At 43.5% G+C, this 13,542-nt stretch overlaps 1 protein-coding gene across 2 annotated transcripts in view; it reads left to right on the top strand.

Moving 5' to 3' along the window:
• ADARB2 (adenosine deaminase, RNA specific B2 (inactive)) overlaps nt 1–4,158 on the top strand; it is a 109,343-nt gene extending 105,185 nt beyond the window's left edge. Inside the window, exon 9 of one of the 2 annotated variants that reach the window (XM_017728927.1) lies at nt 1,008–4,158. In XM_017728927.1, the coding sequence (XP_017584416.1) occupies nt 1,008–1,094 (87 nt within the window). In that variant the 3' untranslated portion in view covers nt 1,095–4,158. Of the gene's footprint in view, nt 1–818 lie in introns of both variants that reach the window. The other variant, XM_017728926.1, reaches the window with a different exon arrangement.
• Nucleotides 4,159–13,542: the final 9,384 nt, after the last annotated feature.

The following is a 13,542-nucleotide window of genomic DNA, read 5'->3' as shown; positions in this document are numbered from 1 at the left end:
CCCTACAGCGTGCTCTTCCCTGCTGGAATTCACCCAACTGCTTGTTCTAAGGCATTTTACAGATTTTGGTTTCTTTTGTATAGCATCAAATCCTCACTTCTGGTTTGGCACTGCAGAGGCTTGGGCAGGTCAGAGGAGTTTGTTTAGTCCTTCTGCAGAGCAAAGGGTGCTCCCTCCTGCATGTCCTTCCAGGGGCACTGGCCAGGTGACATTGCTCAAGGTAGCTCCTGGTGGGTGGCTCCAGTGTTCCAACAGAGCACTTAGATTTCCCACACCAGCACAAACCCTGATGCCTGATTCCTGCCCTGTCCTGGATATGTTTCACAACATTCCCAACAATAACAGACTACAGAGGGAAGATGGGAGAGGGTGGAAGGCAACCCTCCTTCTTCTGTCTCTGGGTATTACTTGGAAGCACTGAGCTGCTCCACTTCCCAGGGTAAACTTTCTTTAAAGGAGCACATTCTTTAAAGATCTCCAGAAAGGATTTTTTTCAGTTTTGTCCGTAAAAATTATCTTAACTGAGAAGTAGCATTCTGCCTTTGTAGAGCACACCAAGACTTCCTACTGCCTATGCCCATTCCAAGGCAGAGCTGTTCACCCCTTTCCTCCTCCCAATGGCTCAAAACCATGTCACCAGCATTTATTGCTTCCCTGGTTTTTTACCAAAAGCAAAACACACAAAGCACAGTGATTGTTTGCTGCTTATGAAATGTAGACAGGAAGATTATACAGCTACTGAAGCCTCCTGTTTCTTTTGGCTCATAGGTTGGGTTTTTTATTATTTTTTTTCCCCTTCTCTGATTTTTGTTCTGCAGCTGAGCACACGAGTACCAAGCCATGGAGAGATGCCATCAGTGTACAGCGAGGCAAAGCTGGTGGCCCAGACGTACCAGTCTGTTAAGCAGCAGCTGTTTAAAGCATTTCAGAAAGCTGGCCTGGGCACCTGGGTGAAGAAACCCCCAGAGCAAGATCAGTTCCTACTAACTGTGTAAATCACTCCACAGCTTTTCTATACGACGGGATCAAACCAACTGGAGAGAAGGAGAGGCAGGATGTATGAGCGGAGAGAACTGAAGCAGTTTGAGATTTAATCGCAACATCCATGGGAATATTTGCTCTTAATTCTGTGTTGGAAATACATAAGTAGAAATGTGTCTGATGCACTGAACTCAACTTTAGAAAACTGCTTTTTCATGATCCCTTCCCAAGAATGTACCTGCCCAAATTATAATGCCACCCCCACCAAGATTCTGCTTTTTATTGTTTATTGCTGTTGGTTATTACTGATTTGAGGTGTTAGTGGGCCACCTGTCTGATCCAAAATAGAGCTTTGTTTTCCCTCACACAATCAGTGCAAAAGTCATCACTGAATAATGGAAAATAGTGAGCAGAGATGGAAGTACCCCAGGCACACAGCATGACAGCAGGTCTCAGAGCATCCATAATCATCCACAAAAAAAGGTTCCTAACCTCTATGCAAAAATCATCCTGTAAGCTGCCTAAATCTGTGACAAAAAATTTGGACCTCAAAGAAATGCAGCATTTTTAAACTGATTTTTCCACTGCTGGCTCTGAGCACAAAGCCAGGTATCAGGATGCCCTTGGTTTTTACACTTACTCCCTCTGACACCTTGGACAAACCACTTCACAGCAACTCTTCAATTCTAGTCACAATTTGCATGCTACAAATTTTACTTTTCTGAGCCCAGTTCATCTCACATGCCTTTTAGACACCAGTCAGGATGCAGATCCTTGCCAAGGGGGCAATTCACCCCTGTGCTGCCTGCGGAGGTGCACAGCTCTGCAGGGGCTGCCACTGAGGACCCATGTGACCATGCTCCTGGCTCTGGATCTTCAGGAAGCTACCTGAAATCAGGCAGGCTGCAGCCAGGGCCCAGAGCTTCAGATCTCCAATCTTCTGATGACCCACAGCTCTGAATCAAGTTGGTATGAGCTCAAGATGAGCTCTGAACAATCGCTGGGTCGGGTACCCACAAGATATCCCCAAACAAGAGAGCACATTTGATACTTGGCTCTTCCCTGCCTCAGTTTCTCCACCTGTCAAATGGGGATAATAATAAATGCTTCACATCTAAAGAACTTGGCATGATCAAAATGCTCTGGTCATATGCAACAGTGTAAGCCAGATTTTGTCTCTCTTGCAGTGAGTTTTACCTCTCCACACAGTCCAACTGACGTAAGCACAGCAGATGCAAGCACAGGTTTGGGTAAGGTCTTACTCAATGCATGAGCTTTCACATTCTAGCTCTGTGTAAATGCCAAGTGTTATTATTATTACTCGTGTTCATCTGCAGCCTGAAAAGCAGATGGGGTTTCTCACTTAGGAGACAAGTATCACCCAACATTTAAATATTTTCTTCATAACTGGGCTGGGTCTGATACAATCTCATCTTTGAACCATCCCAAACTTCATCAGAATGCAGAAGATACAGTCATGGGAGAACTGAGCTTTGATAGTCCCACTGCAAAGCCAACCTTCAAATGCCCTGTGCATTTCTCTAAGTTTCTGGGTTTTTAGATGACAGGATTTGCGGGTATATAACTACTGTTTTCTTTTTATTCCTGTGATTCTCTTTAAATCTGTATATAACATGCTGCTACTGATTTGTGATAATTGTCTTGGTATTTTCTCAGAACTGTCAAGCTGAGTTACTTTTCAAACAACACAAGGCTCATATTTTTCCATGTAATTTCCTTTACACGGGAAACTGTTCCTATCAATAAAGATAGATGCTCTTTGTATAGGGTTTATCATGTTTGGAGAGCCATATACAGTAAATACATTGTTTATTGATGCCCACAATAGAATAGCTACAGTATTTTGATGAGATTTTATTTTTAGATTATGAACTACAAGATGTATCTATAGTGTCTTGTATAAAAACAATTGTGATAAACTAGAATTTTTAAATTAGATAAAACAAAGCTCTCCCCTTCCAGAAACCTTTTCAACAAAATAATACATTCCATATTAACTACCAAAAATATTTAAAAAAATATCCTTACAGTAGAAATAGCTTAAAAAAAAAAACAACCTGAGACTTTTCAATAATGGAAACACTTTGTGGTAACCATTTTGTCAGTACTTTGACCACTTTGACAGCTCTTCTGTCAAATTAACATTTGAATACCTTTGGCACCTTCTGGAGCTTCCAGGTACCTGCACATGGTCCTGTCCTCTCCCACAGCTGTCGCTGCAGGCCTCCAGTGTGATCTGGGCAGCAGATGTGCCCGAGGGGCAGCAGGCAGGGGCCAGCCCATGGCTGGAGGTGTGGGCGAGGCTGCAGGGGACATTGGCAGTGGTGACCCCAGGGGCTCTGGCTGCTCCAACCAAGGGAGAGAAACCACAGGGCAGCCAGAGAGGAGGACAAGGTTTCTCATGCAGAGATCCACAGGGCAGGGGGGAGCATGTCTTCTGCCTTTCCTCTCTGAGTTAGTCCTTATCTAGCACACACGAGACCTCAATGGCTCTTCCTTATATCTCCCTGCCCTCATCCATCCTCCTCCAGCCATGGCATGACGTCAACCCAACTAATGCATAATAGTTCCACCAGGCTGGTGTTGCAGCTACTGTGACAACAAAGCACCACGCCTGGTTATTTTTAAGGACATAGAAAAAAGTGTGGCAGGATTGAATGATCCTTTGTTGCAAGATGTACATAAATGCAACCCTGGATTCAGCTGACAGAATGAGTTTAGTACTGGGGACCAAACTGAGTCCCCACTGCAAGTGGGCCTCAGCTGATCTCAGTAGAGTTGCACCTGTTGGCACTAGGGTTGAATATGACCTTAAATATCTACTTCTTCTCATTATGTGCAACAACAGTGTGATGGGACCCCATCCCAGAAGCACACATGACCTACATACAGCATTTCCTGAAGCAAAGGAAAGATTGCTCAGTAGTAATTCTTTAGTGAAGATTCTGTACATAACACGCATGAGTGAATGGCAATACTGTACTAATGGATGTACATTTGTAATATTTGTAAAAAAAAAAGAAACAAAAAAGACGACGAAAATAAATCTGAATTTACATATGTGAATTTGCTGCTAAGTTCTGTAAATTGCACTTCAGTGATACCTGATAAGTGAATGTTTCTGTTAAGTGAATAAAATGCCAAGTAAAATTGTTCTTTCACTGTTTATTGACCATTTTTCACTATGACTTAGCAATCAACTGGAATGTGCTCCAGAATGCTAGTATGTATTTTTACACACACCTACTCTAGATGTACAGATACCTTCTTATTCAGTTCAGATGTGATGCATCGTGGGAATCACACAATCCCTCTCTATACTGAGAGAGGGCTGTGCCTGGTCATGGAGATGAAGCCGTAAAGGGACACAGTGTTTTCCTGGTAGACGAGTGAACTGGATACATCTCTAATTTGATCCTTCCAGGTTACTCCCAAAGATCTTTCTTAATAAAAATTCATAAATTTTTTCAAAGCCCCACTGCATGGGAGTTGCTGCACAAAGCTGTCTAAGAAAACTGAAGTGATGAACAAAAGGTCAGAACATCTCTGCAGATTTCTACTTCATTGATGGAGTGGCCTTGGGTTGTTCTTGCTTTGAACAATCAGTATTCAGCCACAGCAGACTAAACTCACACTGAGCCCAAACACCACCATCCCCACAAATGTTTAACATGCATTGTTGTGTGAGCATCCCCTGGTGCCTTGAGGTGATTTCCTTCGGCCAGTCCTTGTAGAGACCACTGGTGTTACCAAAACATCCAAAGCTTTTCAGCAGACGCTGTGAGAATATGAGTACACTAACAGCAAAAATTGTCAAAAAAGAGATTTCCCTGTCAGACTCCTTGTGAAGATTTGGTTCCAGATGAAATTGAGCCTGACAGCTCACTGGAAGCCCCATCAGCTCACTGGCCCCACAGCTCTTTCCTTGGTCATGTTAAAGAAGTCAGTGCCAGACCCTCACAGACCATCCCATGGCTTTCCTTCCCCAGCAGGGGCTATGCATAGCTCTGTTTTCAAGCTAAGACTGTGCTGCAGTTGCATTTCCTCAGCTTGGATCTATGTTATTAGGTATTGGGGCAGGATAAAGAGAAACAGGGAGAAGAAGGCATTGGCAAGGTGAAGTTGCTTGTGTGGAAAAAAAGTCACTGTGAGCTGACCCAATTCCATCACAGCCATGGTGGACTTTTGCCTTGAGCAAAAAAAGACGCAGATTCTGGATATTTGTCAATTAAAGTGTATTTGCACTCACCAGTTTTACTCTTTAACTGGGTATAGGTAAAGCAAACCCCATAGTCTCTTCCTCACCACAGCCCCAGACACAGTGGTTACTTCCCTACCAGTAGAAATGGTCAGAGCAGTGTAACACTGCCCTAAGCGGACAGGAACACCAGTGGAAAGGCACTCTGTGCCCTTATCCACCCCTCAAGATGATGAGCTTATTATTTTTGTGTTAAAAAATGTGAACACCCAAATTCTTCCCCTGGGAAAAGTTGTGCACAGCATCAGTGTTCTTGACAGGGGGACCCTGGCGGGGACGTGCTGAAACCAGCCCCAGTGCAGACACAGGGAACGTGGAGGGGAAGAGACTCCTGCAGGGACTTCCCACAGCCTGGCAGTCCCTCAGCCCTCTCCTGAGGGCCATGGCCTCAGTTTGGCCATGGCTGAGAGCACATCAGGAGGCTCCCAGCCTGTTTTCTCCTCCAAAAGAAGCTGCTACTGCCTGACCATGGCACACACTGTGACGCAAACTACAAAGCAGTCATTAGGGCAAACTATGGATAGATTCCGTGTTTAATCTCATTAAGTTTAAAAGGTAAATTCCTGAACTTCATTTAAAACTTTACAGGGTATACCCCTGCATCACCAGGCACAGTTATTTCTTTTTCAACTATATTAGAAAAACGGCAGAATAAAACATGAACAAGCTGATATATTGGCTAATAGAGGGCTTCATAAAAGTGCCTGTTTCTCAAGTAAAATAAATAAGTCCTTGTGCTGAAGTTAAACCTTGATAGCCACGCTCCAGCCCCAGTGCAGACACAGGGAACGTGGAGGGGAAGAGACTCCTGCAGGGACTTCCCACAGCCTGGCAGTCCCTCAGCCCTCTCCTGAGGGCCATGGCCTCAGTTTGGCCATGGCTGAGAGCACATCAGGAGGCTCCCAGCCTGTTTTCTCCTCCAAAAGAAGCTGCTACTGCCTGACCATGGCACACACTGTGACGCAAACTACAAAGCAGTCATTAGGGCAAACTATGGATAGATTCCGTGTTTAATCTCATTAAGTTTAAAAGGTAAATTCCTGAACTTCATTTAAAACTTTACAGGGTATACCCCTGCATCACCAGGCACAGTTATTTCTTTTTCAACTATATTAGAAAAACGGCAGAATAAAACATGAACAAGCTGATATATTGGCTAATAGAGGGCTTCATAAAAGTGCCTGTTTCTCAAGTAAAATAAATAAGTCCTTGTGCTGAAGTTAAACCTTGATAGCCACGCTCCTGTGTTGAAGAATGAAACAGCAATCTAAGAGCTTTTTAAGCTATTTGATTCATTACCATTGTGCCTATTGTCCAGCCCTGAGACCTGATTAGTTTGGCTAGTTTCAGCTTGATCATGTGGAAAGACCAGTTTAGTTGGAAATCTGCGTAAGTCAGAGAAAATCTGAGCTTTTTTAAAGTGTAGTGACAGTCTTCTTGGATGCAAACAAAAAAAAGAAAAATCCAAACACTCAAAGACATACAAGCAAACACACACACATAGACACATGGTTTCTTACCACTCCAAGGCCTCCTGAATAAATGACATGGCCTTGGAAAAGGGGGATTAGTAATTACTGCCTTTTCAGCAATGAAATAGTTCTGCTCAAATGCTTTATTCAGCCTGGCTTTCCTGGTAATTAAATCCTCTATTATAGAAGTTTATGTTCTATTTTATCAACTTTCTTTGCAATACAGAATTACTTCCACCAGACGATTAAAGTCTTCTTCTGCCACAGAAAGGAAAAGGTCCTGTTCATTCTCCTCCAGCCCTGAACAGATGCCTTTACAGCCTATAATGCCATTAAATGATTCAAGCCAAGAGGAGACAGCTCCTTCCTTTACACACAATGTTACCAAAAAATACCTCCTGCAAATAAAAATAAACAAGTGAAGAATGGTACACATTGTCAGGTTGACCTGTTCTTCTGACAGACTAACTGCTGCCCTCCATCTCTTGCAACCTCAAAGTCATGCTCAGATGTTAGTGCAGGCTGTGTTTGACATACCCTGGAGGAAGTGGTTTAGGTGCAGTTCCCTTCCTTCCCAGCAGCACCAGCCCAGCTACACCCAGCCCTACCTTCCATGGCACAGTATTCGCTATTAATTCATTTTATTTCTTTTTATCTTAACAAGTAAATTCAGTTTTTTACTCACTTAAGAGTGTTAACTCTTAAATCTGAGACAACACATTTCTGCTGTGGGTTCTAAAGTGAACTGTTTTTTCTAAAGCAAATGGTTTGTTCATGTCCTGGTCTCAGTGGTAAAGGGAAGTATTTTCAGGAATAACAACAGCATCCCCTTGGCACCACAGGCTCCTGAAATCCTGACCATCACATAGAACAGTGGGACTTCGCTTCCTAAATCCCAGGTTTTCAGCAGCAGATTATCAACTGATAAAACCTCAGGTTGCTGGCAAAAGGGACAGGCAAGAATTGTAAACCCCAGAAAGTTAAGCACTTGTGTGCAGAGGATGTGTCTCATGTTTATATCGTTTCACAATATACAGAAAAAGTTAAATTATTTGTTATTATAATTTAATAACCTTTTGGCATGAGAGAGAACAAAAAAGACTTGATAACATAGCTGGTTTGGGGATGCTCACTTGGGAAGAGAGCAGACCTAGGTTCTTGTCTAGCTTTTACCTGCAGAAGTGAGGAAGAGATGAACAAGTGAAGATCCCCAGAGGAGGGAGCACTTTCCCTCCAGGCAACGAGTTCACAGCACAGGAACACCTCCTTTGTTCTAGGATCATTTTCACCTTAACCACTTCATCCACTCAGAGGATAGGTGAATTCACCTTTGAATCCATTTCCTAAGCTCCCTGCACAGAGAAAAGTGGATCTGTAAGATGATTTGTGCCATTTAAAACGGTGTCAAAGAGACGTGGAGAAATCACCTTGTCAAGGGTCTGGCCTCTCTCCACTGATGGGAGGGAATCCAGGCTCCTGCATTCACAGGGCTGTGCATGGGGAGGTGACTCCAGTCAAAGCATCTGCAAGCCACAGGACCTTCTGTTTCTCCATTTTATAAACCAGTGACTATTCCTCGTCAAAGAAAGATGTCTTTTGAGTATTAATACTATCAGGCTATAAGAAAAAGATACAGTACATATATATATATATATGCAACAGACTGACCTGTTTTTAATCTTAAGCGTGAACATTTTCAAATTCTAGGAAAAAGCTGTTCCAGTTGTAAGTTTTAGTGGCTGGATAAATTAACATATACTGCACCTATTTCGACATTTGGTGAAGGAGTTTATTCTTGACATAACTTTGCTGCCATTGAAAACATTGAAAGGGTCCGTACTGGCAACAAGAGTTAGGTAAATACCAAATTCATGTTTCAGCTTGAGAGATAAGAGTATTAAGTCCATGTAAATCTTTTTTTTGTGCCAAATCTTTGTTCCTAGCCCTGACACTTCTGTGCACACTGGAAAACCAAAATCATACATCACTGCCATCTGAGCCTTTGCATTAGAGTTTCCTTGTGGTGTCTCAGCATTTTCCAGATCTATTTTTTTCATCTGACCTGGTACCTCTTTGACCCTCTAACAAGTGAAAATACGTTTGAAGAACCTTTCTCATTATTTAGAACATTTGCTGTACAAGTTCAGCTCTGTTTTCTGTGTGCAGCTTTCGTAAAATATTTTTTCATCTTCTTCTGCAGTTACTTAAGGGGTGAGGCAGAGATCAGAAGTAGCTAAATTGTACATCTATTTGTCTCATCACCTGCTGGTCTTTCTTGAAGAACTGTGGCAAAAGTGAAGACTGAATCATTCAGAAAATAACCCTTTTTCACTCAAGGAGGGATGCGGATCCCAAAAATGTCAGTGAAATGCAAAAAACTATTTCGTCTCACTACACTATGGGATTGTTCATCTGCCACCTAAATGCAAAGGACTTCAAAGGACTTAGAGTAGTGCAACAGAGCAGAATTCAGTTTATGAAGGGAATTGGGGGGGTTAAGGTCAGAGGAAAAATGTACATGAAAAGATTTCGTCACTCCCTCTCCTTGTGCTTTCACAGAGCAACTCAATGATTTGCACCACTGGGTGCCGAATCAGCCTGCGAGTGTCTCCAGACAAGGTTGCCTGAAGATTACCCTGTGAAATTACATTAAACTGGTGAAGCATTTTAGTGCTTATGGGATTGGCCAGGGAGTGCCATACTTTAGTCCTGCTGTTAATTTCTCCCCTCCTTTGTCATTCTTCCCACAGTTTTCATGAGAAAAAGCTCTATTCAGTCACTGCAGGTAAGATTAGACAAACCTTCCTGGGAAGACAGAAAGGACAATTTAGTGTGGTTCCCCCCCTCATCACAGCAGTGCAGCACCTCTGTCCCAGGACCAGGTCCATAAGATCAACTTAATTTTCCATAAACATGCTCAGATTTTGCTGCTGAGTCTTTCTCCTTGCCAACTCTCATTACAAATTTACCTGGCAGAAAGATGCACAGTGATGTCCCAAATCAACTGTTTTCAGAGCCATGGTGCCACTGAGGTCAGGCGCTTTTGTGTTCCCCTGCTAGCACTGCCAAGTGCCTGCTGCTAATATAGATAAATGTAGAACAACACATGGAGAAACTGTAAACCAAACTAAAAATACAGCTTAAACAGAGCACTTCTCTGCATCTTTTACAGGGAGGCTTGCAATAGTTCAACTGTTACTCTTATTACTGGTTTCATAGTTTGACACTCTTCCTATCCTCTAACCTGACTTTTTACTGCTAGAGGGGTCCTAAGCCACACAGGGACAGATTTCTGCAGAGATGCTGGGTGTGGAAGTTACTTGGGTTGCCACATGGTGCTTGTCTCGTGCCTGCAGCAGCTGTAGAACTGCGCAGGATCCTTTGCCTTCACCCAGCCCTGCGTGCCAGCTCCTCACCCTGCAACAGGAGCTCCCGCCAGAGATGATTAACGTGTTATTGCCACCAGTGATGAGATAGATCGTGCTTATGAGTCATAGTGGCCTTTAATATCTGCAAGCCAGAGAAAAGAAAACTGCATTAATTTATATTCATTAATATAAATTAACAGACTAGAGCCCTTCAGTCATTCACATCCTTCTCCCCAGGCACTGGCAGCAGCAGCCTGCACCGGGGAAATGGCAGGAGATGCCCAGGGAAAGCAAGCAAACAAACCAGCTGCCTCCAGCTTGGCAGGGCTGGCCTTTGGTTTGCTTTCCAAAGGGAAAAACCCTCATTGTATCCAAGGAGCTTCTGCTGCCCATGGGCCGGTAGCTTCGGCATACGTGTATGTTTATATGTGCATATTTCTATACCTATATTTATATACATTTGCTTAAGGACTCCATTCTATGTGCTGAACCAGGACATTGGTGCTCAGTGGCCCATCAGCTGGCCGATGACTCCTCTCCTAGAAAAGGGGATACAAGACTGTATGTCCTGCTGTTTAAGCAGTAGCTTTACTTCCATTTAAGGCAGGACTGCCTCTGAAAAAAGTGTTTCCCCCCCCAAGTCCCTGACACTGGAGTCCAGGCAGGTGCCCAGTAATGCAGAGCAGGGAAGCTGATTCTGCTGAACACCTGGTACCCTTTTGTTTCTCTTTTTGATCCTGGGATATGCTTTCAGAGTAGACAACATGGTGGAGGGGGATAAAAGGGAGGCAGACAAAGGCACCACTCTGCACAGTGATGGTGACAGTGCAAACACAGGTCCCCTTGTCCCCTTCTGTATAAACCCAGACCATCTCCCCTCACCTCCCTGTGAACACACATAACTGAAAAGCACTTACAAATAATGCTGGAATAACACACATGTTTATTGTTCCAAATAGACCCATTTTAGCTGTAGTACACCTAATGCATCCCCTGTCCTTACCAGAGTAGTGAACAGTACAGATGCTGATCCCTTCCTGATGGGGAACTGAGGCACAGAGGGCCAAGGTGGCCACAGCAAAGTCCTGCAGGTGAGAAGTGCCTCTGACAGGCCATGCACCCTTTGGGCAAACATCTTCCTCCTCCATAAGCCTTCCTGAACAGCCAGTGTGGAACCCGGTGAGGAGAAAGCCTCTGCCCTGGTGAGCTGCAGATGGTGTGCAATGCTCCTGATCAGCTCAAGTACCATAATTTCTTTAATTGCCCTGAGGAATCAATTGCCTGGGAAGGCTGGGGAATCCTGGTTTTGCAGCACTTTCAGACAAAAACCTATGAGGGGCACAATGTCTGGCTCAGCCTGGTGGCAAGAAGACATTGGATCATTTGAACTGCTGGCCTCAGTTTCCTGACCTAAAGCACTAAAGTACACCCTTTCAATACAAATCGACCTGGGAAAGAGAAAAGAGGATGGTAGCAAGCCAGAAAGGGCTTAAGATAAAACACATTAAAATACATTATGGGATATTTAAATGCAAAATCTATTTGTCATATTGTGTTATATTATGTGATAACTATAGCACATTAGTAACAAGTATATTATCAACATGTACATACACATATCTTACAATAGGCACAAATACTAACATATCATGGTATAACCCATATTTTTTGGCATATCAGAAAAAAAGAGACTAAAACCTCACAAAGATAAAATTCCACTGAGTCTCTTGGCACTATATAACTGTATACAGAGGTACATAAGAACATAAGAGGTACATAAGACACATTCCAGTTTTTCCCCAGTGGCAGTTCAGCACTTCAGTCCCCATCACAGAGGCAAGCCATGGGGAAGCATCCACAGTGGTGGGAGCTGGACTTGACTCTCAATGATTCCTCAAGTCTTCTAGCTCAGGACTGATCTGAAATAAAGCTTCTGGGTGTACTTTGCTCCTACATCTGCTAACAGCACCACTGTGGGCCTGAGGGGCTGAGACAGCTTTCTCTGATCTCACAGAGAGATCAACAGCCCTACACAGCAAGGATTTAGTCATGAGAAGACATAAGTTACAAAGAGGCATCTGTGCAGCTTTTCATAAATATTCTGGATGATGGTTTAGTTCTAGGTAGCCCTGCAAGTAGCAGGGAGCTGGACTTGATGATCCTTATGGGACCATTCCAACTCGAGATCTTCTATGGTTCTACAATTCTCTGTCCCTCCCTGCCTGCCAGTAGCTGACATCCTCTGTGTTTCAGGTGTATTTATTTCAACATGTATTTTCTCAAAACTTTCTATCCATCATCCATAATGTATAGCTGAACTGTTTGGCTTCAGTACATTTACATGGTAATCAAATCATTAGCCTGGGGGAGGCATAACACATTAATGACTTTAGGAGTGTTGGTTAAACTCCAGTCATGATCAAAGAGACCAAAATTTATTGTCATTCCTCTAATAGCCATGTGGTAACCAAAATGAAATCAATTTGATGAAGATAATTAGGTTCCCATCTCCATCACCACACACTTAGTACAATTAGGTGGAATGAGCTTCCCCTCCCAGCAATATGATACTGTTAGCACAGACAAAAATACTCCAGCAGCACCAGCCAGGAAACATTTACTGAAACAAATATTTTTCAAATTAGAAACTGCTGGTTCATCACAATCTGAATATTCCCAGGTGTCTCCACGCCACACACAGGCCCAGGGCAGAGCTCAGAGGCAGACACAAGAAGAGATCTGCCCTAGAGAGGAGGGCATCCTTTTAGGACCTTGCCTGGGCTGTTAAATATGCACAGTTGGGTCCTGGTTCTCCCTCAGGAGCCTCCTCCTGTTCCTGTGGGCCTGAGGAGAGGGTGCCCAGCCCAGGGGCAGTGCTGGTCCCTCCCTGCTGAGCTGAGACCAGCCATCCCAGTGAGTGTGGTTGGTGGCTTTTTTGTGGTTCTGTTCACAAGTCCAAGCCAGGTGCAGGAGAGTGCTGAAGCAAAGCTCTGCAGGCAGGGAGGTGGCTGCTTTCAGCAGGGATAAGGCTGGAAATCTGGATCCTCTCCAGGCATTAACATCTCCCACCAGCTGGGATGTTTGCACACTCTATACCCTGTGTCTCCATATGCCAAGCCCTGAGCACAATTATTTTTCTCACTGAGAGGCCTTTGTATCAGCTTGGTGCTGAGCAGGAAAAGGAAATTAAATCTTTGCTTCTTCCAGTGCTCAACTGACTGGGCTCCGCATTCCTCTTTGCATCAGGTTCATATGCAGAATATATTAGTGCCCACATGAATCAAATTATGTGAAACATGATTTGTTAACATACTCATTAAAAAGTGGACAAAATGCATTTCCAGTTTCCTAAAAAATAAAAGATTCTATGTGTGAATATTCAGCCCTTACTCATTTAATTTATTCTGAATGTTTGAAAACTTCAATAATTGCATGGATTTCA

The sequence above is a fragment of the Corvus brachyrhynchos genome, unplaced genomic scaffold (genome assembly GCF_000691975.1).
Source record: "Corvus brachyrhynchos isolate BGI_N302 unplaced genomic scaffold, ASM69197v1 scaffold52, whole genome shotgun sequence".
NCBI lineage: Eukaryota > Metazoa > Chordata > Aves > Passeriformes > Corvidae > Corvus > Corvus brachyrhynchos.
The sequence above is the reverse complement of the archived record's forward strand: the minus strand, read 5'-3'. Positions and strand labels throughout refer to the sequence as shown.